This window comes from Grus americana, chromosome 3, assembly GCF_028858705.1.
Source record: "Grus americana isolate bGruAme1 chromosome 3, bGruAme1.mat, whole genome shotgun sequence".
Lineage (NCBI taxonomy): Eukaryota > Metazoa > Chordata > Aves > Gruiformes > Gruidae > Grus > Grus americana.
This window is the reverse complement of record NC_072854.1, coordinates 59,821,970-59,847,350: the sequence shown is the minus strand read 5'-3', so window position 1 is coordinate 59,847,350 and position 25,381 is coordinate 59,821,970. Positions and strand designations below refer to the sequence as shown.

The 25,381-nt window shown below is 39.6% G+C and overlaps 1 protein-coding gene across 11 annotated transcripts in view; it reads left to right on the top strand.

Annotated features, from left to right (window-relative positions):
* PTPRK (protein tyrosine phosphatase receptor type K) overlaps nt 1-25,381 on the top strand; it is a 416,921-nt gene that overhangs the window by 239,268 nt on the left and 152,272 nt on the right. For all 11 annotated transcript variants that reach the window (XM_054820467.1, XM_054820471.1, XM_054820468.1 and 8 more), the window contains exon 7: nt 5,201-5,494. In XM_054820467.1, coding sequence (XP_054676442.1) covers nt 5,201-5,494 — 294 coding nt within the window. The remainder of the gene's footprint in view (nt 1-5,200; nt 5,495-25,381) is intronic.

Genomic DNA, 25,381 nt, shown 5'->3' with positions numbered 1-25,381 from the left:
TCCCTCTCCCCTTCCCCTCCTCAGGAAGCTGTAGAGAGCAGCTCTGTGCTTAACCCCTGCTCTACGTATTGGGTTAAACAATGATACCCATCCCCATACCAACTGTATAGCCCCGTGTAAGGTATTGGACTGAGAAGACTGAACATGCCGTCACCAGAAGGACGGCACACAGCGCGCGTGAGCAGAGGGACCTTGCAGGGTGTTAATGTGTGGAGGCTCCGTACGAGGCAGGGATGGGATGGAGGGAGGGAAGAATGAAGGCACGCACCTATCTTCCGTGGTTGGGCTGTGTGGTGAGCAGCCCTCTCCTCCCCAAACCCTTCTGCTGTGAGCAGGGCAACAGTCTCCTGTGACTGGTACGTGTTATGCTCAGCAAAACATGGCTTCATGTAAATAAATAAGATTTTATCAAACATGCATCTAGTATCAGCTTTTCCTCCAAAGTGGAACAACTTGTAGGATTCTGGTTTGGTTTGATTTATCGCCCCGCCCCCCCCCCCCCCCCCCCGCTTTGAACTGATCATTAACAGTATGTGATTACTACTAAGACACGAATGAAACTCCCTTCCTTTATTTTAAATTTAGGAGGTGTTTAGTTGTGAAGGGCTACGTAGTAGGGCTATTGTCACCCAGGCTGGGTAAATAGTATAGCAGCATATAAGTATGCTAAGTTACTTGGGAATGTAGGAAGTTTTATGCATACTAGTTACTGTACTAATAACACTAATGACCTTTTCTGGTTGTTTTTTCTGTCTATGAATAGAATTATTTGCGTACAATATTTAGTATTAACAATATGACACAACTGCTTAACTGTAGGAAGGCTTAGAGCTGGGGTTGATGCTGCATGCTTATTCTAGTCATTGGTGCCTAAATATCACAGTACATTTAATATACAATGTCATATACATACTGATGTGAGCATAATGTACTGCTAGTAGCTCAGCAGAATGGGGACTTTGTACTGATGAAACGTCAGTCTTAATTTTTCATTAACGTAGCTGTGGGCATTTTATGTCAAAACTAGAACTGGCCAAATACTGTAAAATACTATGCAGGAAAATACTTTCATTTCTTTAACATCTTGCAGATGTGCAAGTGCTCTTTTTATATAGTCTTTCAGAGATGTTAGTGGCCATGCACACTGGAAGGGATTTCATCAGATTTAACACTGTTAAGCAGTGGCTGAAAAATATAGTCAGAAAATGAGCCAGTAATTAAACTAGTCGCACTGGAAAAGGAATTCTGAAGTTTGTCCTTAGCAAAGCAAGAAATTAAACTCACCATGCAGGGTCTTTGTTCAAACTGTTCAGTGTGTCTTAAATAGCTATTGAAATTGTGATTCTACTGATGAGTTAATAAACCATCCATGGGTTGAAATATTTTTTCATAAAACATTATTTAGAACCTCTATGGCTATTCACGGAGGGTTCATGGCTGAAAAAAGGGGAACTGTGCTCAGTGAAAATTGCTTGCGAGGAATACTGTGTCTCTTAGCCATATCTGCTCATAATAATTGAAAGGGCAAGGGGGGGTGCTGACAGAAATAAAGGGTACAGTTCCCTGGTTTGGTTGCAGTGACCAGGTGTCGTGGTTTAACCCCAGCCGGCAGCTCAACCCCATGCAGCCGCTCGCTCGCTTCCCGCAGCAGGACGGGGGAGAGAATTGGAAAGGTGAAAGTGAGAAAACTTGTGGGTTGAGGTAGACAGTTTAATAGGTAAAGCAAAAGCAAAACACAAGCAAAGCAAGACAAGGAATTAATTCCCCACTTCCCATGGGCAGGCAGGTGTTCAGACATCCCCAGGAAAGCAGGGCTCCAGCACATGTCAGTTACTTGAGAAGGCACACGCTGTCACTCTGAATGTGTGCGCGTCTCCCATTTCTTCTTCTTCCCCCAGCCCCTTATATGCTGGGCATGACGTCATATGGTATGGGATATCCCTTTGGTCAGCTGGGGTCAGCTGTCCCAGCTGTGTCCCCTCCCAACCCCTTGTGCACCCCCAGCCCCTCGCTGGTGGGGTGGTGTGAGGAGCAGCAAAGGCCTTGGCTCTGTGTGAACTCAGCAATAACAAAAACATCTCTCTATTATTCACGCTGTTTTCGGTACAAATCCAAACCCCACGCTAGCTGCCATGAAGAAAATCAACTCCGTCCCAGCCAAAACCAGCACACCAGGGCAGCGGGGGGATGGAGGGAGGTCACCGTGCTGCCTGGCTTGGGTGTGGGTGACTGGAAGCCACAAAATGCCTTTGCCACAGTGGCCACGGGCAGGGCCAGGCAGGAGGGCGGCTGCTGCCCTCGCGGGTAACTGGGGAGCCTCAGCTTCCTGCATGCTGCTGCTGATCTGCGCTCTGCGCTCTGAACCTGTCACTTGGCTTCGCTGAAGCTGAGTTTTTATATTGTTTATAAACCAGGCCAAACTTCTGAGAGGGTGTTTTTCTTTGGGGTTCCCTTTCATGCATATCTCTGTTCTTTTTTGTTCTTTTTTTTTTTTCCCCATTTTTTCCCCCCTCTCTTTTCCCTCTCTTCCCTCTTTTTTTTTTTTTTTTCTTTTTTTCCCCCATACCTCATATAAGAGGTTTTTCATTTTTGACAGACTTACTTCTCAGGACACTGCAAAACAGTGTTCTTTACTACCAGTTGGACCCAGATTGCTAGAGTGAAAAACCAGAAAGATCACTTCCTAGAAGGATGTGAATTGTGTTTAAAAACCCACCAAAAGAGGAACAGTGTGTGTGTGTGTGTGTGATGCTTGCTATGGGAATGTCAACCAAAACATTAACAACGGCTCTGTTCTATCTTTTAGTTATCGATGGCAATTTTTAAGCCCTAAAAGTTTCAGGTTGCTGTATATATAAAAGGAAATTATGTGATTTGAAATTATAATTGGGGAGTGTTTGATGGATCTGATTATAGAATAACAAATGAGAATAATTAATAGAAAGTTAATTGGGTAACATCAGAAAAGTTTATCTGGTATATTGGGATTGCATGCTTCAGTTGATACTTAGTGTACTTTTGGGATTTCTGGTTGCACCTCACCTCTGGTTCTGATAGTATATTGTATATGAAGAATATTAATAATACTGCAGAACAATTACTTGTTCATTTGCTAACTGATTAAAATTCATGCATAATTTATGGCACTGGGAGAGACTTTATAAATAAGTCTCCTCGTCCTCAAGAGCTTAAAAACAAAATGCATATGCTAATATAAGAATACGCTTTACCTCTCAACATAAAAATTTAATATGCAATGGTATATTAGTCTCATTAATGTGAGGTTTTATTTGTGATAATCGTGCTGTTAATCAAAGTGTATACTTCTAAACATAGCCTTATGGTTTAGAGGTTTATAACTCGGAGTTGGTAGTGCATCATACTCATCAACGTTTATGTTTTCTGCGGTAATATACACTGACCTTAGAATTCATTAGTTTGACATTTAACGTGTTAGTTCCGCAGCAAATAAACTGCCCTCATTAAGCCCGGCTGCATTTCGGAGCTTTGATGCAGGTAGGGATCTAAATTAGGTCATATGCACATTTCTTGCCAAAACAGGGTAAAACATGTTAATAATTAATTGAGATACTTTCTAGAGTTTTGTATATCCCAGAGCAGAAACGGGAACACCTTGGAGCATTCACCTTTTCACTCCGGGAGGAGAAAATGAGCTCTGCTCGCCGCCGCTACGGCACGTTCACCAATTCCCTGGTCTCCAAACTGAATGGCTTGAGATGTAGCTAATTTAGGAAAAACATGTGCAAGAAATCCTTTAGTACCAAAATGTGGGGAAACTTGGTTGCTTACGGAGGTAGTAAATACACTGGTGGGAGCCAGCTGTGGTATCTGGAGGGGAAACTTTACTGCTGGACGGAGAGAACCAGGGAGTTGTTAGCTGAACTTCACCGTGCGGGGAAGGTGGGATGTCAGAGGAGGTGTGGGAGGCCCTCTGCGAGCCCCTCCATCGCCGCTCCCCACGGGCTCTGTCAGTGACACTGGTGGGGTCAGTCCCGGGAGGCAGAATATGCGCGATGCTTCTGCGTCTTAGCTGTTCTTGGGCAGAGGGGTGGAGGGAGCGATGACGAGACGGACCCCCCTCTGGGGAAATCTTATGGTCTGGGGTTAGATGTTTTTAATGTACCAGCCATGAGATCCCTCTACCTGCTCCAAGTTGCTGCGCTGTTAGTTCTGCATCGCTGCTGTGTGAAACCCCTGTGTGCATTGAATTTAGCATTGTTGCCTAATTAACTGAAACAAATTAGTTGAAATATGAGCCATCTGGAATGAAAATGAACCTTCCGTGTTTATCAGTGGATTCATTTTATTAGAAAAGTACATGTTGCTTGTGATTTGTTTCTTGAAATAAATCACGCCTGGGCAACGTGCTACTTCTGTATGTAAACATTTCTCAGGGTAAGGGGGACCTCACCTCCTGGTTCGGTCTGTCTTTACCTTTTCACTTTGCAGCTGTGTTGAAATATTTAGGCAGGCAGAAGCTGATGAGAACAGAGGAAAAGGCAATGTACCACCTATTGTTTGAGTTTCTAAATCAGTAGTAAGTTATTGAAGAATAAAATAATATTACATGTTGTTGCTACACATCTTTATTTTGTCATTCTCCTGGCAGTTTTGCTCAGTTCTGAGTATTCTGAATGTCTGTAATAGGCATCTGTATCTTTTACCCTCACTGCATCTGGTGGCTTTCAAGTGAACTGCAGTGATACTCATTTTTAAGAATATTCTGTGCAGGGCTTAGTGTATCAACTATTGCAGCTGTTTCTTTAAGGAAAGTATGTATGTGGCTTCTGTCAATAAAAGAAAATCAGTTATGTTTCTGAAAATCTCAACTTATTGCCATAGTAAATTATATAAATGAGCATGAACCCAGATTTTTTTTCAGAAAAAAATGTTAAGAAGCAGCAATATATAAATCAGATAGAATTTTGTGGTCCCTAGCTGAGATTTTTAGATGGAAAAAATAGCATTGCGCAGATGGCAGTGGTGCACCACTCACTTCCATCAGCTGGAATTCTCCTCAGCTCTTCCTCACTGATGTCAGTTCACTTTTCCTTTCGAGTTTTGAAATCTTCTGACCCAAACCTGACAACTTTCTGTGGAAAGAGCTCTCTTCTTCATGTGTTTTCCAGCTTTTGTTTTATCGCTGGCTTTTTTTTTTTTGTGTGTGTCTCCCCTACAGAGCCGCCTCGGCCGATAGCACCCCCGCAGCTGCTGGGCGTTGGGCCCACCTATTTGCTCATTCAGCTGAATGCCAACTCAATCATTGGGGACGGACCCATTATCCTGAAAGAAGTGGAGTACCGAATGACATCTGGGACCTGGACCGAAACCCATGCTGTCAACGCGCCAACTTACAAGCTCTGGCACTTGGACCCGGACACCGAATATGAGATTCGGGTCCTACTCACCAGACCGGGCGAAGGTGGGACTGGACAGCCAGGACCACCACTCATCACCAGGACCAAATGTGCCGGTAAGTGCTGCTTTGGAAAACAAGCACACACACAAAACTATTTATTTAATTGGTTGGTGGCCTTGTTGGTTCTAATTAACTAGTAGCAGAACTTCAGGGTTCCCTTGGCACCCGCTGGATCCCCAAGTTCTGGGTCAATATGGATTTGCTGTGTCCCCGGCTTTGCCTGGTCACTGTCTAGGTTGCTGTTTGTTAACCCTGGGAGGTAGCTTAGGACATGGGATGTTAAAAAGCTAAGAAAACTTTTTACTTTTCCTCATGCAAGGAAGGAGACATTATCATTTCTAGAAAGGACAAACCACCTGTTTTTTCGCCTTCATATTTTCACTTGCACTTTAAGTAATGGAGAAAAGATCTGTTTAATAAATAGAATTTTACCAAAAAAGCAGTGTATTTTGGGATAATTTTTCTTTTTCTAAGCAAATATGCACAGTCTGCCAGACTTTCTGACAACTCCTAAAATACAATAGCAAATATTAATAGTTTTCTTTTCTCCATTTTTGACCTACCACCGAAATCATGTGCTGCTGAATCTTGCAGTCTACTTCTGGTTTTTTAGAGTGCCCCTGTGTGGCCAGCACCAAGGAGATTAAGCACTGCCAACTTGTGTTATATGCTGTTCCTTCTAAAGCTACTTAAAGTTATTTTAATCTCGGCTTTCATGAGAAGAAAGATAAGCCTACGTCTCATAGTTGCAGAGGAGAAAAATTATAGATTTGAACATCAGACTGGGAGGCAAATAAGCAGAAATTAAATCGTGGGGGTTTTTCTTCCCTAATCTCAGGATTTTTAGGTCTTCACAGTATTTTAAAGTCTGCACTGTATTAGATTTAGCAATGAGTGCTGATAACCATCTATTCAAAACTGCATTAAAATAATTAGAAAGAAGAGCTGCAGATGCAGATTTCCATGTGTCATGTATACATGTGCATAAAGAAAACAAATATAAATGAAATATTTTTTTCACGAGTTGGTGTCTGACCTCAGTGGGACAGATAGTCAGGTTCTCATCTAAGCATGGATGACCGCTCATTTTGTTTGCTTAGGAAGACAGTCAGGGTCTGGATCAGAGGCCAGAATTTCAAGCGGACTAGGTTAATAGGTATGAATCCCAGAAAATTAGATAGTCTTTTTTGAAATTGGGCATAGTACTGTCAGAAGCTGAGGCATGCAGCTGGAGCAAGACTAAACTGAAGACATTTTTTTGAATTCGTGATATTATTTATAATTTAGTCTGTCTTTCCTGTGAAGTACAAAGATGTGTGTGTCCATCTCAGTTAAGATGACAGTCGTTGAGATCTAAGTAAGGTTAAAGCATTGATTTATTGTACTGAATTGATTTAGGCATTGTTCTGAAAAAGTAGGAAATTGAAAATAGCTTCTGTTTTAAAGAGGCTGAGCTGAGACTAACAAATCCCAAATGTTCAGGTTCTTTTTCCCAGCACTTGAAAAAATATGATTTCATTCACCTAGGTTGTGACAGACTAAAGCTTTTTAATGGGAAAGGAAAAGAAAGGAAGTCATAATTTATGTGCTGTATTTTTAGAAGTTGTTTTTAGGTAAACAATGTTATTTTGGGAGTGATTTTATTTTTAATTTGCTTTTAACTTAACACTCACATATAAGGCACCAAAATCAAGTCTGGCTTGAGACAAATTTTCAACTCTATTTAATCCACTATGAAATGAACCAGATCAAAAAAAAAAAAAACAAAACCTTGAAAAATCTGAACTTCTGTGACAATATTATTTTTATAATGATAAAATTTCAAGCCGTTTACCTTGCAGTAAGACTAGTTCTTCTTATTCCATGAAAGTGAAGGTGAATAAATGTTACTATTAACCAGTTTCAATTAGAAAAAGGTGAGTCAGCAGGGGTTTGTGGAGACTGAAGGATTGTGCCCAGCATCAGGGATGAGTCAGGGACGGCAGGGGGTTGAGTGGCAGGTCGCCCTGCTGCCTCCTCCCCTGTCTGGAAAATTAAGACAGACTTTCCTTTTCCGCAGTGTTCTCCCAAGGCTTCTGTAAGAGAACTACAACTCCAAGTCAATATGGATTAAAAAAAAAAAAAAAAATTTTGCTCGTAAAAGGCAAGCTAGAAACATAAAAATTAGTCTCTTCTGAAGAGCAGATTTATAAGAAAAGGTAAACTAATAATGGAATAGCTCACCCGGCAGTCTCTGCTGCTGCTGGTATTGTACAAGTGACTGGCAGGTGATTTACTGTGCTATATTAGATGACATCTCTGCAGCAATATCTTCTTTCTGGAGATTCCTCAATTATTCCTAATTCTTGTTTCTGACAAGATCGCTCATTTTTCAGACCAATACTCTCTTTTCTGTTGATGTTCTTTGTCAATTTTGTCTTTCCATAAGTTTTGTACATATTAGTTCAAATTCTGAAACAAGTTATAATTGATTATCTGCTCAGTGTCAAATGGAGTGGCAGGAAGTAAATGAATTTTCAGCATGAAGTTTGACTGCTCTCTATACCTATTAAAAAGCACATATTAGCGAATGTTGATCTGATGAGGTTTTAATGTTTGCGTTCGAAGTGGCAGCAATAGCAAACTCACTGATACATCAATAAGAATAGGTTAGTATTCTGCTTTCTGCTTATTTAGTATCTAAGCAAATATTAGCATTGTTTTCAAATGAAGATTGCAAATGATTTTTTCCATAATTCTTTTGGTATTTATAATTTCATGACATTTCTTAATAACAAATTATTGATCAGTTGGCCTGTGCTTTGCTGGAGATGTATCCTACTTCTGAACAATTTGAGTGATGGTTGTACTTATCTCAGTATCAGACATGCACTTTTGTTATTAGGTATTTAGATAATTTTCCATCTTCCTTATAGCAAAACCAGTGTCTGGTGACTCGTTCAGTAAATGTTTCCGCTAATGCTAAACAAAATTGCTTTCTAATGAAGAGATAATTCTTCTACTAGTTAAAAGTCCTCCACCAGCCTGTTTGTCTACCCGACATTTCCCAGGTAATCTGTCCTGCGCTGAAGCTGAGTGACAGTATTTTGCTAGAAAACTTGCGTGTTGTTTCACCAGTCTGCAATTAAAGATAGTGCTGAGCAGTCAAATATGTGAAACCACTGAGGGTTTTTTTTAAACGGCTGAAGTAAGGCTAAAGCATGTGAAGCAAAAGATTATTTTCCGACACTATCCTCCTTAACAGCCAGGTGTATGCTTTGTATTTCCATTTCTAAGCACAGCTGAAGTCAGTGCCGAGCGCGGGGTTGTGTTCCCGGCTGCGTGTGGAGAGGTACAAATCACTTCAAGCTGCCGATGCTGGAGGCTCCTTCCTCCCCATCGATCCTCGCGGGGCACCTGGGCTTTATTTCAGTGTGACTGCACCTCTTGCCTTGTGTCATTGCTCAAATTATTCACTTCTCAAGCATTTTAAAACCAAAACCAAAGGCAGAGGGTAGTGCTTTAATCAGAAGTAGTCCTTAAGGGTGTTTTCTGCGGCTTTGGGGTGTGTTGTCCTTCTGAGCGTATCCTCTGAGTTGTGATTGCCTTTCCTTTGGGGGGGATGTAGAAAATATGTGGTAATCTAAAATTGTCCACTTAGCCTGCTTTATCAACTGTAAGTTAGAAGCTATTCTCTTACATTGGCTGTTGCTTCTGAGTAACAGCTCACAGGTCAGTTTTATGATTAACTGATATTTTAGTGGCAAAGGAGGTCAATAGTTCAGCCTGTCCAGAGCTTAACATATGTACACAGTGGAATTGCTCGCTCCTACTTTACTGAAGTTCAGTGCAAGGGTGTGTTTTTCAGTAAAATGTGAAGAATTGCAGAGCAGTTGCAGAAAGAGTCCTGTGTGTTTTCATATTTTTTTCCTTCCAAATGACTTGATTTTAGTAATCTGTTGCCTGTATTATTTGATTTTGATAATGAAATGAGTAAGGGGGAGGGAAAGCTGCGTAGCTTTATCAGAGCTGAGACTGGAGCAATTGGTGGTGGTACTATTGTTATTGTTGTTATTATTATTATTATTACTATTATTCTGTTGTTTAAAATCATTATCTGTCACAGAGATCTAGGCATCGGTAACAATCAGCCTCAAGGCATGATAGCGGAGATCCAGGTTCAGCGGTGTAGCGCTGGTGTACGATCACCTGCAGTTGAAAGCTTGGGAGCCGGGCTGCTTTCTGCCTGCCTTTTTCAAGTGCAGAATGTTTGTTTACAATTTGCACATTTATTAATTTTGAAAACAATGTACATACAATGCAGGACACTGCTGAATTCCCCTCTATTTTTTTTTTTTTTAAAAAAAAAGGGCAAAACATGGGAAACATTGGCGGGGGGAGAGACATGCTTAAAGTTTTTGTTCATTTTCTTGGGCTTTTTAACAGAGTTGCCATTGAGAAAGTGACCTTGCATAGCCATCTGGAGAACTAAAATGTTGTTCTGGTTACATAAAAATTGTATTTCATTTTTAAAATGAGTGGAGTAAAAGAGACAGTGCAGTACAAAATCTACTTGTGCCAATGCGGGATGCATGCAGTGCTACTTCGGTCGGTGTTATTTGCCTTTTACGCTTGCAGAGTGGAGGTTTCAAGGTGGGGAGCTTGATTTATAGGCTTTGCTGTGTGCTGTACGTGAGGATTCAGGATGTTGGTATGTGAGGCAGTGGGCTTGTAAAATTGGGTACAGTCAACATCACAGGAGGGTTCTGGAAAAATGCAGCACTGAATGGATAAGCTTGCTCTTCATTTGTGTCTCTTGCAGTACTGCATCTTAAATTATTATTTAAATCTTTGAAAGCTGATAGTACAGCTATTGTAATTTTCAATCATTTAATTTTTTTAAAAAAGTGGACAGAGAGAAAATATTTACCTTTATAGCAAAGCAGTTATCATAACGTTTCGAACAGAATCTTTACGTTTTTTCCCTCAAAGTAGGTATCATTAGAGACTTACAATATAGCTTAAAGAGGAGCTGAAATACATTTTATATGTTTTTATTACTCATGTTTTTGTTGTTTACAAGTTGGACACTTTGTTAGAATAAACTAAAGATGAACAACTTGAAAGCTGAAAGAGGGTCGATTTAGGTTAGGTGTTAGAAAGAAATTCTTCTTTGAGGGTGGTGAGGCACTGGAACAGGTTGCCCAGAGAAGCTGTGGCTGACCCCTCCCTGGAAGTGTTCAAGGCCAGGTTGGATGGGGCTTTGGGCAACGTGGTCTAGTGGAGGGTGTCCCTGCCCATGGCAGGGGGGTTGGAACTAGATGGGCTTTGAGGTCCCTTCCAATCCAAACCATTCTGTGATTCTAAATGAATATGATACTTTTAAAAATTATCTTACATTTGTCATTGCAGAAGGGCCTACATTGCACCAATATTTGTAAGTTGCTGTTGTTTTTACAAATGTGTTTAGCACTTGTGACTGTTTCTGGGCTTTTAGCCAGATAGTAATTGGAAATATTTAAGATCTCACTAGCAGATACCAAATGCACCAGTCTCTTGTTCCATATAGGTTTACCAGTTGGCTATAAGAAAAAAAAAGGTATTTAAACAATGGAGAAAGTCTGGACTAAGGAACTTAATCGTATACCCTTTAGGATTGAATACCAGAACTGTTATTGAGAGAGCATCCTGTAGAAAAGCTATCTGATTTGGACCATCAGCTGGCACATGCGACCATACACTGCTTATTGTGTTTCGTGCCACTCACTGTTCAGATACCCATACCACATATAGAATCCTAATGATGCTTATATCCATAAGAAAGGACCGTAGCACAGCTGAGTTACCTAGCAGGAGACCAGGCACACTGCCTAGCCAAGTTCTTGTCAGATTGTGTAAATTAAGCATGGTATCCTCTTTTTCAAAGGAATGCAATGCTGATGACTCAGTTGAATTGGCAGTAAACTGCAAGTTCAGACACTGACCTCCCCTAAATTAGTTTTCAACTTCTTTTGTTCGCTATATTCAGCCTTGCTTACTATCATTTTTTTTGGTATTTGCAGCTGTGAGCTCCCTCTGCACTAACTGGAAACTTTCTTCCTGCGATATTGCAAGTGCCGTGTTGTACAATGAGACGTGGGTTTCCTGAATTCTCCCATGCTTTGTTTTTGGGATGAGCTGAGTTCATGGCTGGTTCTTTATTGTATGGAATCATATTCGGCAGTAAATCACACTGGTGCTCTTCACTTGGGGTTAGGGTAGCGGACCTAGGTAGGTGGATTCCTCTAGCATGGCCACCCGCTTTTCAAAGCTTCTGTTGTGTGTGGTGGTATCTTCCTTTGCCGCCTTTCTGAAGTCTCTACCGGCAGGCAGGGCAGGACAAGTTACCTATAGCAAGATGTGGTTATGTTTGTTGGCATCTAACATGCCAGCCAGTCTGGGCTTCAGTGCAAAGTCCACTGAGTTGAGGGAAGTTCTTCAGAAGAAGTTAGTGTCTTGCTCTCTGGCGAGGGACACTGGGTCAGGGATACCACTTCAGCTGTGTGACGGAGGCCAGGGAAGGAAAAGGAGCAGCTGCCAACCCCACCCCGAGCTCCCCTGTCTTGCAAGCGATTCCTCCATCTCTTGTCTCATCTCAGCTTGTTCGGCAGCTCTTCCCAGAGCAGTGTGCGCCGCAGCACCGAGACCGTCACAGTTTATCCCAAGTGCACGTAACTAGTCAATAGATCACACTTCCGAGAGGAGCACTGTCTGTGGCAAGAAAATGTATTGCAGTACATTAATCCACGGCGCCCATTCCAGCTGTAAAAGCATGGACGTGGGCAATAATTCATATTGCAGCACTTGAAAAGGCTGTGGGTGCACCCGGGCCAGATAACTCAGAGCCTGATTAGAACTTCTTCAGAGTTTGGGGACTGATATTCACAGATATTTGGTCTGTGTTCGCTTCCGAAGAACATGACTGCAGGTTGAGATAATCCTACCCTTTCAGAAGACTGGAGCTCTTTTTTTAACTGTGACTTCTGTTTTTAATCTCAACTGAAATGTATCATTTTTAGTATGATTCGTGTCCTTGATACTTTAATTTGCTTTCATAATTAAGGTCTCTCAACTGTTTAGGAGTGCGATATTACTTTTATAGTGTTGAAGAATTGGTAAGTACCTAAATAAAGCAAACTTTTATAGGACTAGCTTTTACTGTACTTTCATTTATCACTTTATTAAAAATAATGCAAGGAAAATTTTAATAAGGTGTTGAAAGTTGCTCTGGTCATTGCAGCACTTAAATGCACAGTTTTGGAAGCACACTACTTTTCCACGGTGGCACTTTTGGCACTATTGGCAGAGTAGCATGGAGTAGGTAGGGAGGGCTGTGAGTAGCAGGAGCAGTGATGTGGAAGGGTGGAAGAGGAAAGCAGTGCCAGCAGCACGTGCTGGAGGGAGGGGGAGGGATGTTGATGAGATTTCCCAAATGCATTCATTATTCTTTCTCTCTCCCCCATGTCTTTCTCCTCCAAAGCCATTACAGAGAAATATCATGTCATTCATGCTAGTGTGAGATCTGGATATTTCTCAGTATTTCTCTGCTGGTGCTGAGAAAAGGAATGGACCAGGTGATGCTTTTGTATGGTATGATAATGAAATAGCTGCCATTATAACAGTAAGTTGAGGAGCATATTAAGCAGCAGCTGATGTCAAGTTACACCTCAGGTGATCAGTAAGTCCAGAATCCTAAAATGGCTTGTCAAGACTCTTAATGTTACCTGGTTTTGTTTGTGGTTTAAAAAATAAATAAATAAGAAAATCTGGAGCAGTCCTGGAAAGTTCCAGATGATTTGAAAACAAACATTAAAAATACTGGCATGAAGGATCAAGATCACCCAATTAATTAAAAACTTGTCATCTTGACTTTAATTCTAAACAGAATAATGGAACAGCCAATACAAGGGTTGATTAATGAAGAATTAAGAAACTAATATAATTAGAGACAGTCAACAGGTTTATGGAATACTGATCTTGTCAGAATAACTTGATTTTGTAAAATTAGATTACAGATTTGGTTAATAAAGGCGATATTGTTCTTTTCTAATGCATTTAATTTGATATAAAACATTTTGATTAAGAAACCAGAATAAAATAAACTCAAATGGAGAAGAACTGGCTGATATATCTGAAACTGTTTTTATGGATTAATTGAATAAACATTTCTATTTGGGTCCTATCAGGAACAGTTCCATGTAATTTATAAAGAAAATATAACTATGGTAAAGCTGGCAAATTGCAAAAGATTATGAAACTGGTAGAAAAATGCACTCCAAAAAAAGAAATGGGTTACTAATTTGCAGTGTTTTGAATTAAGTGATGCTAATCTATGTTTCAGGTAGGCCAGCTGCAGTATAATAAAACCAAAGTAGTCCATATGTCCAGAGCGGCAAACGGAGGGGCACGGGCTGACACGACGTGGGGATCGCTGACCATTAGGGCTGTCACTTGGGCACTGGAACTAAAAGAGCTCCTGTAATCCTTGGCTGTGTAAACCAGAGCAAAATTTCTCACCCTTTCCTTAATATTGGGGACTGTTTTAAAGCTTTTGAAGGTGCACATTTGAAACTGCTTACCAAATTAGTTTCCTTCTGACCCAAGCTCTTTATCCCCATCTCTCCAGCCCCTCCCCAAACCTGCGCAGCATCCCGCTCTGTAGAACTAAAGGTATGGTTGTACAAGAGGTCGTTGTCAGGAGGATTAGGAAACCAAAATAGAATAATTCTGGCAGAAACTTAAAATCTGGAAACAAAATCTTGTTAAGGTGTGACATGCCCAGAATTAATACTGGTTTTAGAGATGCAGACGTGATTTAGGCAATGCCTTCTCATGTGGTTGAAATTTATTTTCCTTGTTCCACATCTCCAACACTACTGCATAAACAGCCTACCATTTCATTTGTATACTACTATTTTTCATTTCATATTACCTTTTCAAACTATTTCATTTTATGCATTTTGTTTTCCAGGTCATTATTAATTGCTGAAAGCTATTTCATTACTCTTGGAAATGGCAAGATGTTTAATTATCATTCAGATAATTAAACATTTCAGATACTAACAGTACCATAAGCATGCATTTTGCAGTTTATTGCCTTTATTTTAGAGAATTATCCTCAATGTGAGGGACTGGTGAAAATATATTTGACAACGTAGTTCTTTTGTCTGCAAAATGAACTCTACCAATTAGGCTGAAATGTCAGAGCACGGGCACCCACTGGGAATACCATGTGCTGCATTCACAGTTTACAACTTGTAGCAGCTTAGATGATTACAAATAAGTAAACTAGTTCGGTAGCACTGTGTTTCCTTAAAGTAACGACCTTCGAAGACAGCACTGAGCTGCAATTGAAGAAACCTGCTTTCTGTTTGTGGCTGTTCTGTCACCTTTGACAGATCAGTTCACTTTGCGACTCGATGCCATTTGGAAAGCAGGGTTAATATGTATCTTTCCCCAGCAATTTCTCTCATGTTCATTTACCTCGTGATTTTTTTTTTTTTCCCCCAGATCAAATATTTCTCTTACTTTTATTGTGCTGGCTGCTATGAGATCTTGTTTTTTTCTGTCTGAATGTTTTCCACAGATAAATAGTTTGTAATTAGAATTTAGTACAATGAAGTTCATATGTTAGAGAAGAAATTTTTATTCATTCAGTGACAAATTTTGTTACTGATGTAATTTTTGTGGACCTCCCCTTGAAAATAAACAGATACATTCAGATCGTAGTGTGGCCAACATTTCTTTGTGTCTGTCCATGCGGAGTCTACTCTTGGTGTTCACTTGATACATTAAGGGATGGGGTGGGGAGCGTGGAAAGAATGCAGCAATCATACTGTATAGAAGTCAGTGGAAATCAATTTATTCCTGAACTTAATATTTTTTTTGGCTGCCTTATCACTTGTCTCTTACTCTCTGAATGGCCATAATTAAGGATCATGTTGGTTGAGCGTGTTCCTTTCTTGCGTGTGTGTGCCACTTCACCTCTAAGATTTCTTAGGCTGCCATTACCAAGTTTTCTTTTTCTGTTGCTCAGCTTCTTGGTTTTTTGGAACACAACCCTACTTCCCCTCCAACCCCAGCTATTCCATCCCTTTAGCTGTGAAACAATTTAAAAGTTAGAAGCAAAAATACAGATGGTTTTGTCTAAACAGTGGATGAGGGAAGAAATAATATGTTGTAGAAATTATTCACATTGTGTAATGTGCTTGTAGAAGGTTCGCAGATCATAGGGTAATGAATATAGTGTAAGAACCTATACAGAAAAGAAACAAGTAGAAAGTTTTGTAGATATGATTTATCTTGCCTAGCGGTAATTGGAAAAGGTGGTGAATGCATATCTGAAAGACAAATGAAGATGGCAGACATTTTTCATTGTCACTTTACTGATGGGCATATTCAGAGCCTATACCCATAGATTATACAATGAGAAAAAAATATATACAACAGTAATATTGTATAGAAATCAATAAGCATATATAACCATGATCTTTATGTCTTACTGTGAATAATTTAGTCCTGAATTTACTAGTTGCTGTGTGCTTTAAATAAAGTCAGTTCACAAACTTAGGGGTTTTTTCTCCCTGTGTTAATTTGATCTGATTCCCACAGTGGAAACAAAAGTGCTGCCACTCTTCAATATTGCCTTCGCAAATCAGCTTACTGTCTCCGTGTTTAAGAAAGGATTTGCAAGTTTAAGGTGGGAAATCTGAGTCTGTACAATGATTCCTGTGATGTCTCCAGGTGATTTAAGGATCTCTTGGAAATGGATACGCTGTGGGTTCCGGGCAGTGAGGCTTCAGCTGGGCTCCTGCGACCCATGGGGAGCAGGTTCTGTGGAAGCCGTGCTCTCCTCTCAGCACACTCTGACAGTCTGCCTCGCGGACAGACTTAAATTAGAAAATGTCAGATGCTTTCTTTCACTTTGTTCTCCTAAAATTAATCTCTTAGGGGCTTTACATATTCTCTCAGTGAACACACATGCGCCCAGGTATGTTTTTTCCAGCCTCTGTGGAGCAGCCATCCTGTACCGGTAGCTCTGTTCAAGGCTCTCCGGTGTGATGGGCATCCTTCCTTCCGCCTGTCTAGACAGTTACTCCTGGTTGGAAACAAATAGGCAACAATTGTAATAAAGAACAACAACTACTAAAACCTGTAGCCTTCACAATATATAGTGTTTCAATTTTGGATGGCAAAAATCTGTTTGTAAATATTTGTTACTCTCACCCTCCTTCTGTGTTTCATCCCGCACCTAGCGTGGGCTTTAGTGAGGGTTAAGTGTCACATAGCACTAACAGCTCATGAAAAAATTCTTTTGTCTCCAGTGCTGAAGGTCTATTTTTTGGCGCAGGGATTTGCTGAGTTGTTTTCTGCACAGGATAATTGCCGGTGGGGTACTCAACGCAGTGCAACTTCTGTAATAGAAGTTCCTCTCAGTGGGTGTGATGGCATTTAAAAGAATGTGGAAGTCATTGTATGTGCCTTTTTTTTTCTTTTTTTAATTGTTTGAAATTTCAATAATTGAATCCATCTCTCTGAATTTAGCAATGTCAGGAGTAGTCTCCTTTATGAGGAACAAGGACATAAAGGAGGACACAAGCCTGGGCTGCTGCAGAGTAAGGTGCCTTGATGCTGTGGGGCTGAGCGTCCTTGCAGATGGGCAGCGTCGGGAAGCAGAGCTCTAATATAGTGGCCGGCCTGTAATGTTTTAATTTCTGCAAGTAAAGTGTAGCTTTTCATCCTTGGTAAAGTCAGCGTCTAGCTATTTAGCAAGGGACAAAGTGTAATGTCATCATTTGAGAGATGTATTGTCAACTTGGACAGGTGATATTTAAGGAGCCTGAAGAGAGAAATGACCTGGCAGTGTAACAAGACATATCACAAGTGACTGTCTCAGAAAGAATGAGAACAAGACAGACAATTTCCATTACTCCTCAGTGTTAAGGTGCTAGCATTATCCCCTAAACAACCGCATGCTCCAAGCAATAATCATGCACTGTCTTCTTCTGTACTAATATGAAAGTGGAATTCAATCTCTTTGACACATATTGCTTCAGCTTCTGACTTGTCAAGTTGTTGCTCTGCTGGAGCTCAGCTAATATATAGTGAATGGGCTTTGTGTACTGACTGAAACGGGGAAATAGTTATCCAGTTTCCTTTGAAGCTGGCCGCAGAGGTGCCCAGAATATGCTAGAAGAGAGAGGCTTTGTTTTTGGAAGCCTGTAAGTTATTGCCAGTTAGGAAAACCATGAAACCTCAAGCCCTTCTTCAAACTGGTTCCTCTTTTGGAGTCCGTTCTCCAGTCTGAACTGAGGAGCCTGTTAGCTGTGTGCTGATTCCCGTAATAGCTTGGAGAGAAGCAATCGTTCTTTTTCTGCCGTCTTCCCAGCAGTGTGTGTGTGTGTGTGTGCTGGGTTTTATGATGGTATTTCATGCTTTTTTTTAACTTCTCCATGGGAATCTATTTTTGCAATAGATAGGCTGTACATCATCTGTATCAGTCAAATCCTGCCTTTCAATGGCAATATTCACTGTCATTATGATATTCTGCATACTGATGAAATACATTTTATAATAAACTTGCTTTAATTCTGAAGTAATAGATACTACTGTTGCAACTGTTAGATTTCTGTATATGTAAGGAGAAATTAAATTATCCTCTATAAAAATGAGGAATTGCTCTTCTGTGCACTATGAAAAATGAAACAAAACAAAGAACCCCTCCAGTAATATCCAGTGCCATTCTGGAACTTGCTGCTTTTTCTTAACCTGTGGTGTGGTGAAACAACCCACTATTCCCATATTTGAAGGATTTGAAATTTCAAAATACTTGATCTGAATCAGATGCAAGAAAATTTAAGAAAAAAAATCAATATCTAACGCATAACTAGAATCACTTTTCTAATAACCTAATATCTATTTAGTATGCCTGTAATTCTGTTCATTTTAAAGCTTAGTGTAAGCTTTTCTCAGCTGTGATTATAAGATCAATTTATTAAAGAGTAAGGATAACTGGCTTTTTTTACATTCACAGAGCAAACTGAGGACACTTTCTCTGTAGTGCGGCTGCATCAGTATAAAAAAACTGATAGATTAGCTTACCCTAGCATGAGCTGAATGAAATGGTGGGTTGTGAAGCTAATATTACAATGAGTGTCAATAGCTCACAGGCCAGGCAATCCTTTCAGGATGTTCTCTGATGAATGCCGAGTGGGCCGTGGGCTTCTGTGTACAACGTGTGTGTGAGGGCTCACACGGTAAGACACCGATGCTGCTTTTTCCTACGGCTGTCAGCAATGTCTATTCTCTAATACACCTTTTGTGATCTAGTTTGATTATTTAAAGGCTGTATACAAGGAATACAGGAAAAATACATACACCATTGTATTTATTGCTTTTTTTTTTTTTTTAGCCTGCACCGCACATTAGTTGACATTGTATTTTTTTAATAGATTTTTCCATGTTGCCTTAAGGAGAATCATGTGTTTAAACGTAATAGCATAATGCATATGCATAAGGAAGTTGAATTAAATTTGTTATTGATATCTCAAAGGTGGCTTTTCTTAACTTTTGAATACTTAGTTTTGCTCTTTTACTGTAATATAGCTTTTGTGCATATAATTTGCTATAAACAGCAACAACAGACAAGAAAATCCTTCAAATTCTTTCACTTGAAAGTTTCTGCTGGTGGTTGGAGAAAAAGAAAATTAATAAAAAATGCATTTTGACATTTAAAAGAGAATTATTTGCCTTAAAATGCATAAAACATGCAAAAACTTAAATTGCTGGAGTTTGCACATTTTGGAGCATTACTCTGTGAATGACGTTTATTAGCTAAGTTAAAGCATGTGTAGCAGATTTCTGTGTAGCAAGCTTCACCTTTATTTGCTTTGTAAGCTAAATCACGTTAGATGAAGTAGCCTTCCAGCTCTGAGAAGGCTACAGAAATTTTTTGTCACCGACACATCTTTTCCCCTTCCTGTTTAGATCTCGGATGTAAAGCCAGACGGGACCAAATCTGTTTCCCTGTGACTTCTTATCTTTAGGATTTGCATAGCCAGTGTCCACCTTGTTGATCCCTACATTTTTTGTTGCTGTTTTTGTGTTGGTTTTGGAGCATCTTGAAATCGGTTTCTTTGTAGCTAACCGTAACCTCTGGGTTTTTGTTGGCGGTGAGAGTGAGCAGAGCGCGTCCCCTGTAGCTGCTGGCCTGCTTTGCCTGAAGGATCCTTCTGCTCCCTTGACAGTTACACACTGACAGAGCAAATCTCAGGAGTGGTGAGGCCAGTGTTTGCTTACCAGAGCCCTTCCTCCCCATCCTCTCTGTGTCAGCATCAACTGAAGTCCTTATACAAGAGGACAGCATTTCCTATTTAAAAATTAGAAAGAGGGGTGGGAGGAGAGTGAGAGATGTCTTGAAATGCTCACTGCTGTCTTTTAAGTTTTCTGAGGAATGAACTAGTTGATAGACTTTCCCACCACGTAGCTACTGAAGCTCTCCTCTCCCAGCTGCTTCTAGGCTATGTAGTTCAGCTCTCGTTGTCTGGCAAGGTGATGGACTCTGGTTCTTCCTTCGTGAGGCCACTAATGTGAGGAGGCAGTTCCTGGCTTCCCGTGTCCTTCAGGACAAGACGCACAGGGTAGAGACTCCTATGGGCTGAAGGGACCAGAGGAGATTGAGGTGGTGAGACACAGATTTAGCAGCTAAGATCCACTGTATTGGAAAGCTGGGGAAGAGATCAAGGCACTGCAGGACATGAGAACCAACCTGTCCCTTGCAAAGCCCTGCTGCTCTTGTGCCGTTGAAAGTCTGGCATCCAGGGCTGTAACTGAGTAGTAGGAGTAGACAAGGGACAGCTTATCCTTGAAGTCTGGGGTCAGGAAACACCACGTGGCAAGGAGAGGTAGAATGTCTTCTCATCTACCTTTTGTATGGAAATTGTCTGAGGCATGGAGGGAAGAACCAACTTGAACAGTTCCTGAAGGGGTCATGGCGAAGTACATGTTTCAAAATCAGTCATTCTTGCTTAGCTCCTTTAAATAAAAAAATAAAATAAAAAATTTAAAAAAAAAAAAAAAAGAAGCCAGACCAATAGTCTCTGCTGTGTTCAAGGACAGGAAAAGATCTAGCTTTGTTTGGTCTTCAGTATTGAATTGAAATCTTGCGGTCCCTGATTGCTTCCAGCAATTGCTTGTGAATGTCCATCACCATTCATAGGTGTTGCTGGCAATGTTTTCTGCAAAAAAGATATGAAAGAAATAGAGAAACCTTTGTTTTGAGACTTAAAACTGTGTATATGCACACAAACACATAGATGTGTTGAAATATACCTCAATTTCAAGAAAAATATTCTGATAGCTTTGTAGAAAAAAAAATAAATTGGTTTCAGCTTACTGGAACATTTTTCTGTACATTGTTATAATATCTTTAATAACTAGTCAGATGGTTAGAACTATTTTCTCTCCCTAGTGTATTACAGTAGATATGATGGGGAAAACGATCCATACCTATAGTATTTTATGAATTTGAAAAAACAGACAAAACTGTATGTTCCTTCCAGGTATCATTTGCAAAGAAGCGGCCATTTATTTTCAATGCATTTTTCCAAATTGTCATCTCTGTGTCATAGTCATGTCAGTCATGGGAGTGGGGTACATGAATTACACCAGCTACCTGGATGCCTGTAGCAACCTGAATTCACCTTACTGTTTAGAAACACCTGTATCATCAGGATGGGTTGTGGTGAGAGAAAGAACTACTTAATCTTAACAGTTGTCTCAGAGAATTACGTTAGGAGTAAACATAAAAATAAAAAAGAAGTGTCATATAGATTATAAATACAAGTACTTTGGAAGTTAGAGAAAATGATCTAATCATCCAGGAAGTAGAATTCAAGTTTTGTTTTTCCAATTAAAGTTTAATGAGAGGATTTTGGAGAAAACCTTAAAGAACTGCTAGAGATGGAAAATTATGCTTGTGGCACGAGCGTTTGGATATCTCAGTTGCCGATATCATAGAGATTGGATTTCCTGGCGTTACACATGTGTTGTAGTAATCCCGTGTATCGAGATGGCTGCTGGTCTCTGCTGGGGCCAAGAGCGTCTGCCCTTTCTCCTCCCCCCAGCCCCTTTGGTGCATAATTTGCCTTTTAGGTATTCTGCTTTTAATCTTTCCCAGAAGTATTGGTCACTGATTTTGTGTTGCCATCTGGCATCATTGGGACTGAATCAGTCTTTGGATCCATGGTCAGAGGGTGAGACTTTTATTAAGGGTAGACTCCAGTATCCTGTCGGTGGTGTACCTGGGAGCTTGTGAGGGCTTACTGAAGGGCACCTGCTTCTGTCTGGAGGGTAAATGGGTCGAGGCAGGCTAGCAGAGTTTTTCAGTTGTTGCTATTGCAAATAATTTCAGCTTTCCAAGTACACGTTTCGTTTAATGATGTTTCCCTTGCGAGCACTGTTTAGTGATCTCCTCGAAGCCAAGCTCCCACTGAGGCATGGCCAGTGAAACCTGACCTTGAAATGATAATGCAAGCTGTGCCGAAAATTAATTGCTGGTAGCATTCTCTCTGCTGCTTGATTTTTAATGAATAAAGAGTTGCTGTGAGTTTCAACGTTTTTTATAGACGGGATGAAAAATTGATTGTTTTGGGTTTGTTTTTTTTTTTAATTTCAAATTGATAGCTCAGTTGCTCTTCGTGCAGATTATTGAAGGCATCTTTCAAGAAATATTTTGATTTTTAAAGTTTCATTATAAAATAAAAAGAAAATACAATGGTTTAATGGCATTTAGAAACTTACTTCATCAGTTTAGTATTATACTTGCAAAGCACATAAGCGCAATACCATTTTTGCATTACTTCAAATTTAATTTAAGTGTTCTTCGAAAAAATGGTGCAAGTCTAATTTATGTTGACAAAGGCAATACAAAAGTATTTTGTAATAAGCAAGGCACTAATACAGCACACAAGAAATCGATTTCATATTACATTTTTGTATAATTAAGTAAAGTGCTAACTTCGAGCTATTTCTTATGACAGCCCATAAGGCTGTATTTTTTTGCACTCTTGCAGTTAGTGTTTAAGTTGAAAAGCACATTTAATTTCAAAATGTTTGCTACCAAGTATGCTGATATAATTGGCACTAGAGTAATTCAGCTTTATATATTTTATTATTAAGTAGAAGTAATTCCATACAGATTTTTGTTTCCTTGGTACAGTAATTTTAATTACAATATTGAGAATATCCCACATATGAAACATTGCTCAACTTTATCTGGTCCAAAGTGAAGGGATGTAAGATAAAACCATCTGCACTCTGTTTCACGCTGTATTCTACTCAAGCATTTCTGTTACCACACAGGCTTTTCCTTGTATGCAGCATCACTTGTTTTCATATACTATCCTTTTTCTTTTAAGAGTAGATTGATTAACTTCATAAATTTAGCTTCCAGTTTTAGAAGTGAGTTATGGAAGTATGTCTTTGGGAAGGTCTTAACCCAAACTCCCAGCCCTTTGTCCCTTTTTTATGGAAGGTAAAAGTTAAGGTGTTTTGTGATGGATGGGTTGATGGATTTTTTGGGGAAGATTGTGGTTTTTGTTTAGTTTTCTTTTGAAAATATAAAACAAGGCAGAAGATGTACGGGTTTTGTACTTAATTTTCTTCCTTCAGCCATTTTTCCCTCATGCTGATGGCAATGAATTGGATGTGCTTTACCACTTCACATGTTTTTCTCATCAACTGTCCAACCCTTGGGTGTTCACTTTCCACCTTTCTGTTGTAGCAGGATTTCAATTTCCAGTTAAGTATCTGATACGGAACCTGGAAATTGAAATACATCTATGGATGTGGACTACTGTGAATGAAAGGAAGGCTGTACTTCTGTCCTACCAGCATCAGCGTCTGCTTTTATTCCCCTTGTATTCACTCTTCTCTGTTACACCTGGCCCAAACTGCCTTAGCAATACATATAATTTTATGGTTGTGTTTTTCTTGGGTTTATATGTTTTTTGTCCTCTGCTGACAAGGCAGAAGAAATGAATTACTGGAAGAAGATGGGAGGCCAACCAACCCTTTCCTTTCTATTTTAATAATCTTCTGATGCAAAAAAACAAGCAAATGACCATATTCAAAATAAAATAATGAACACTGATTGACTGTTTCAGTTAGTATTCAGTTGGAGTATCTTAAGTTGTGCCTGATTTTTAAAGTATATGTTCAGCACTTGTTGAAAATAACGAGAAGGGGCTTCCTAAGGCACAACTTCCTGAGCTTTTGGTAACATGGCTTTTATGATTTCTATCCTTTGCTTTAAGAATCAGTGGAATGAAACTGCATGCTTGGCTTAAAATCTGACATAAACCTTTCAGGCACATTATGCTCTGCAATGGCCTCAGAAATTTTGGTGTAACCAAAGCTCTAGCTAATTGGGGTGACCTCAGTGCATAACAGTGCCATCAGGTATGACCCGTTTGTTTTGAAATTGCATTTGAAAATACGATCTTGTTATATTTGGACTCACTAAAAAAACTCACTATTCAGAGAATATTGCATTCCTTGGGTAGAATGTTCAGATGACGCTTGAGATTTGTTATTAATATTAAAAAATGTTTGGCAGCTCAGCTTTCAGCATGCAAACTTTGGGTCAGAAAACACTCAGGAAATTGCATATCTTCTCAAAACGTAGAGACTGCACGTACGGGATTATACTTGAGAGGTACTATCCTATGTTTCCTTTTAGGAAGAAGATATTCTATAATAGTGTGAATTTTACTTCTGCGTTGTTTCCATATACACACAGTGAAGACCTTTGCTTCAGTGTGCTTCTGAAAAACCATTAGTTCTGCTACTTATAATTGTGTCAAGTCGACAAGTTCCAAAAAGCCATTTGTTGCCTTTCTAAACAACCCTGTTCAGGCAGTTGAAAGAAAATCATAAAGATAACTAGTTTGTTTTTCCTAAAGTTCCTATTGCTGCAGTGCAATTTCCACAGAAAATAAGAGCTGAAACAAAGGTATAGAATAACACTAAAGTTCAGTTATCTCAAGAAACTAACAATGCAGATTGATTGAAAGAGAACAGATTGAATTACGGCAAATGTGATATAGGTAATAGATGAGTGCAGTCATTTCCTGCGTAAGAAGCCTACCTTTTGAAAGACAAAGTTTGCTCATTCTGCTGAAAAGTGAAAATAGCAAAAATTAAATAACATTTTTGAGTCATATTCCCTTTTGTCAAAAATGAAAAAAAAATTATCAATCATCATAAATAAATTAGATTAATCAACTTCCAAGTTATTACCAGTAGCAAATAGCAAGTAATAATAATATTTGATGCATAGAAAGAGTGGAAAATCAGCAATAAAGTACTGTACGATATTATTGTACAAATGTATCTGATGTCTGAGAATTTAAATCCTCTAATATTTTGGGCTTTTTAATCAAAAAGATTTTCTTCTCATTTTTTCAATTTCCAATCTCAAAGAGCTAGAGTGCTTGCCAAGCTTTATGACGGCAGCGTGATCTATGCCACATAAAATGGTCCCCGAGTTCTGTAATGCAAAAAGTAATGTGGGATTTGCCATGTGAGTGCTTGAGACAGCCTAACTCAGAAAAGCGAGAAAATAAAATCAGTCCAAGGGCCTCTAGAGTGTGATTTTTCAGAAGTGTTGAGGTACATCAGTTGTATGGACATGATTAGAATTATATGTCTTAAGACTTCCGAAAAATCCCGTTGTGGTCCTGTATGTGCTTTTATCTCAGAATATTTTTCCAAGTAGTAGTGAGTTCTTTCCTTAAAACCAAACAAGGTTTTACGTTATTTAACTTTCTTCTGGTAATTTTACCTTATTTTGTTGCTGTATGTTGACTGCAAACTTTGCTTTACATATAGATGGCTTGAGGCATTATTGTCCTTCATCTTCTT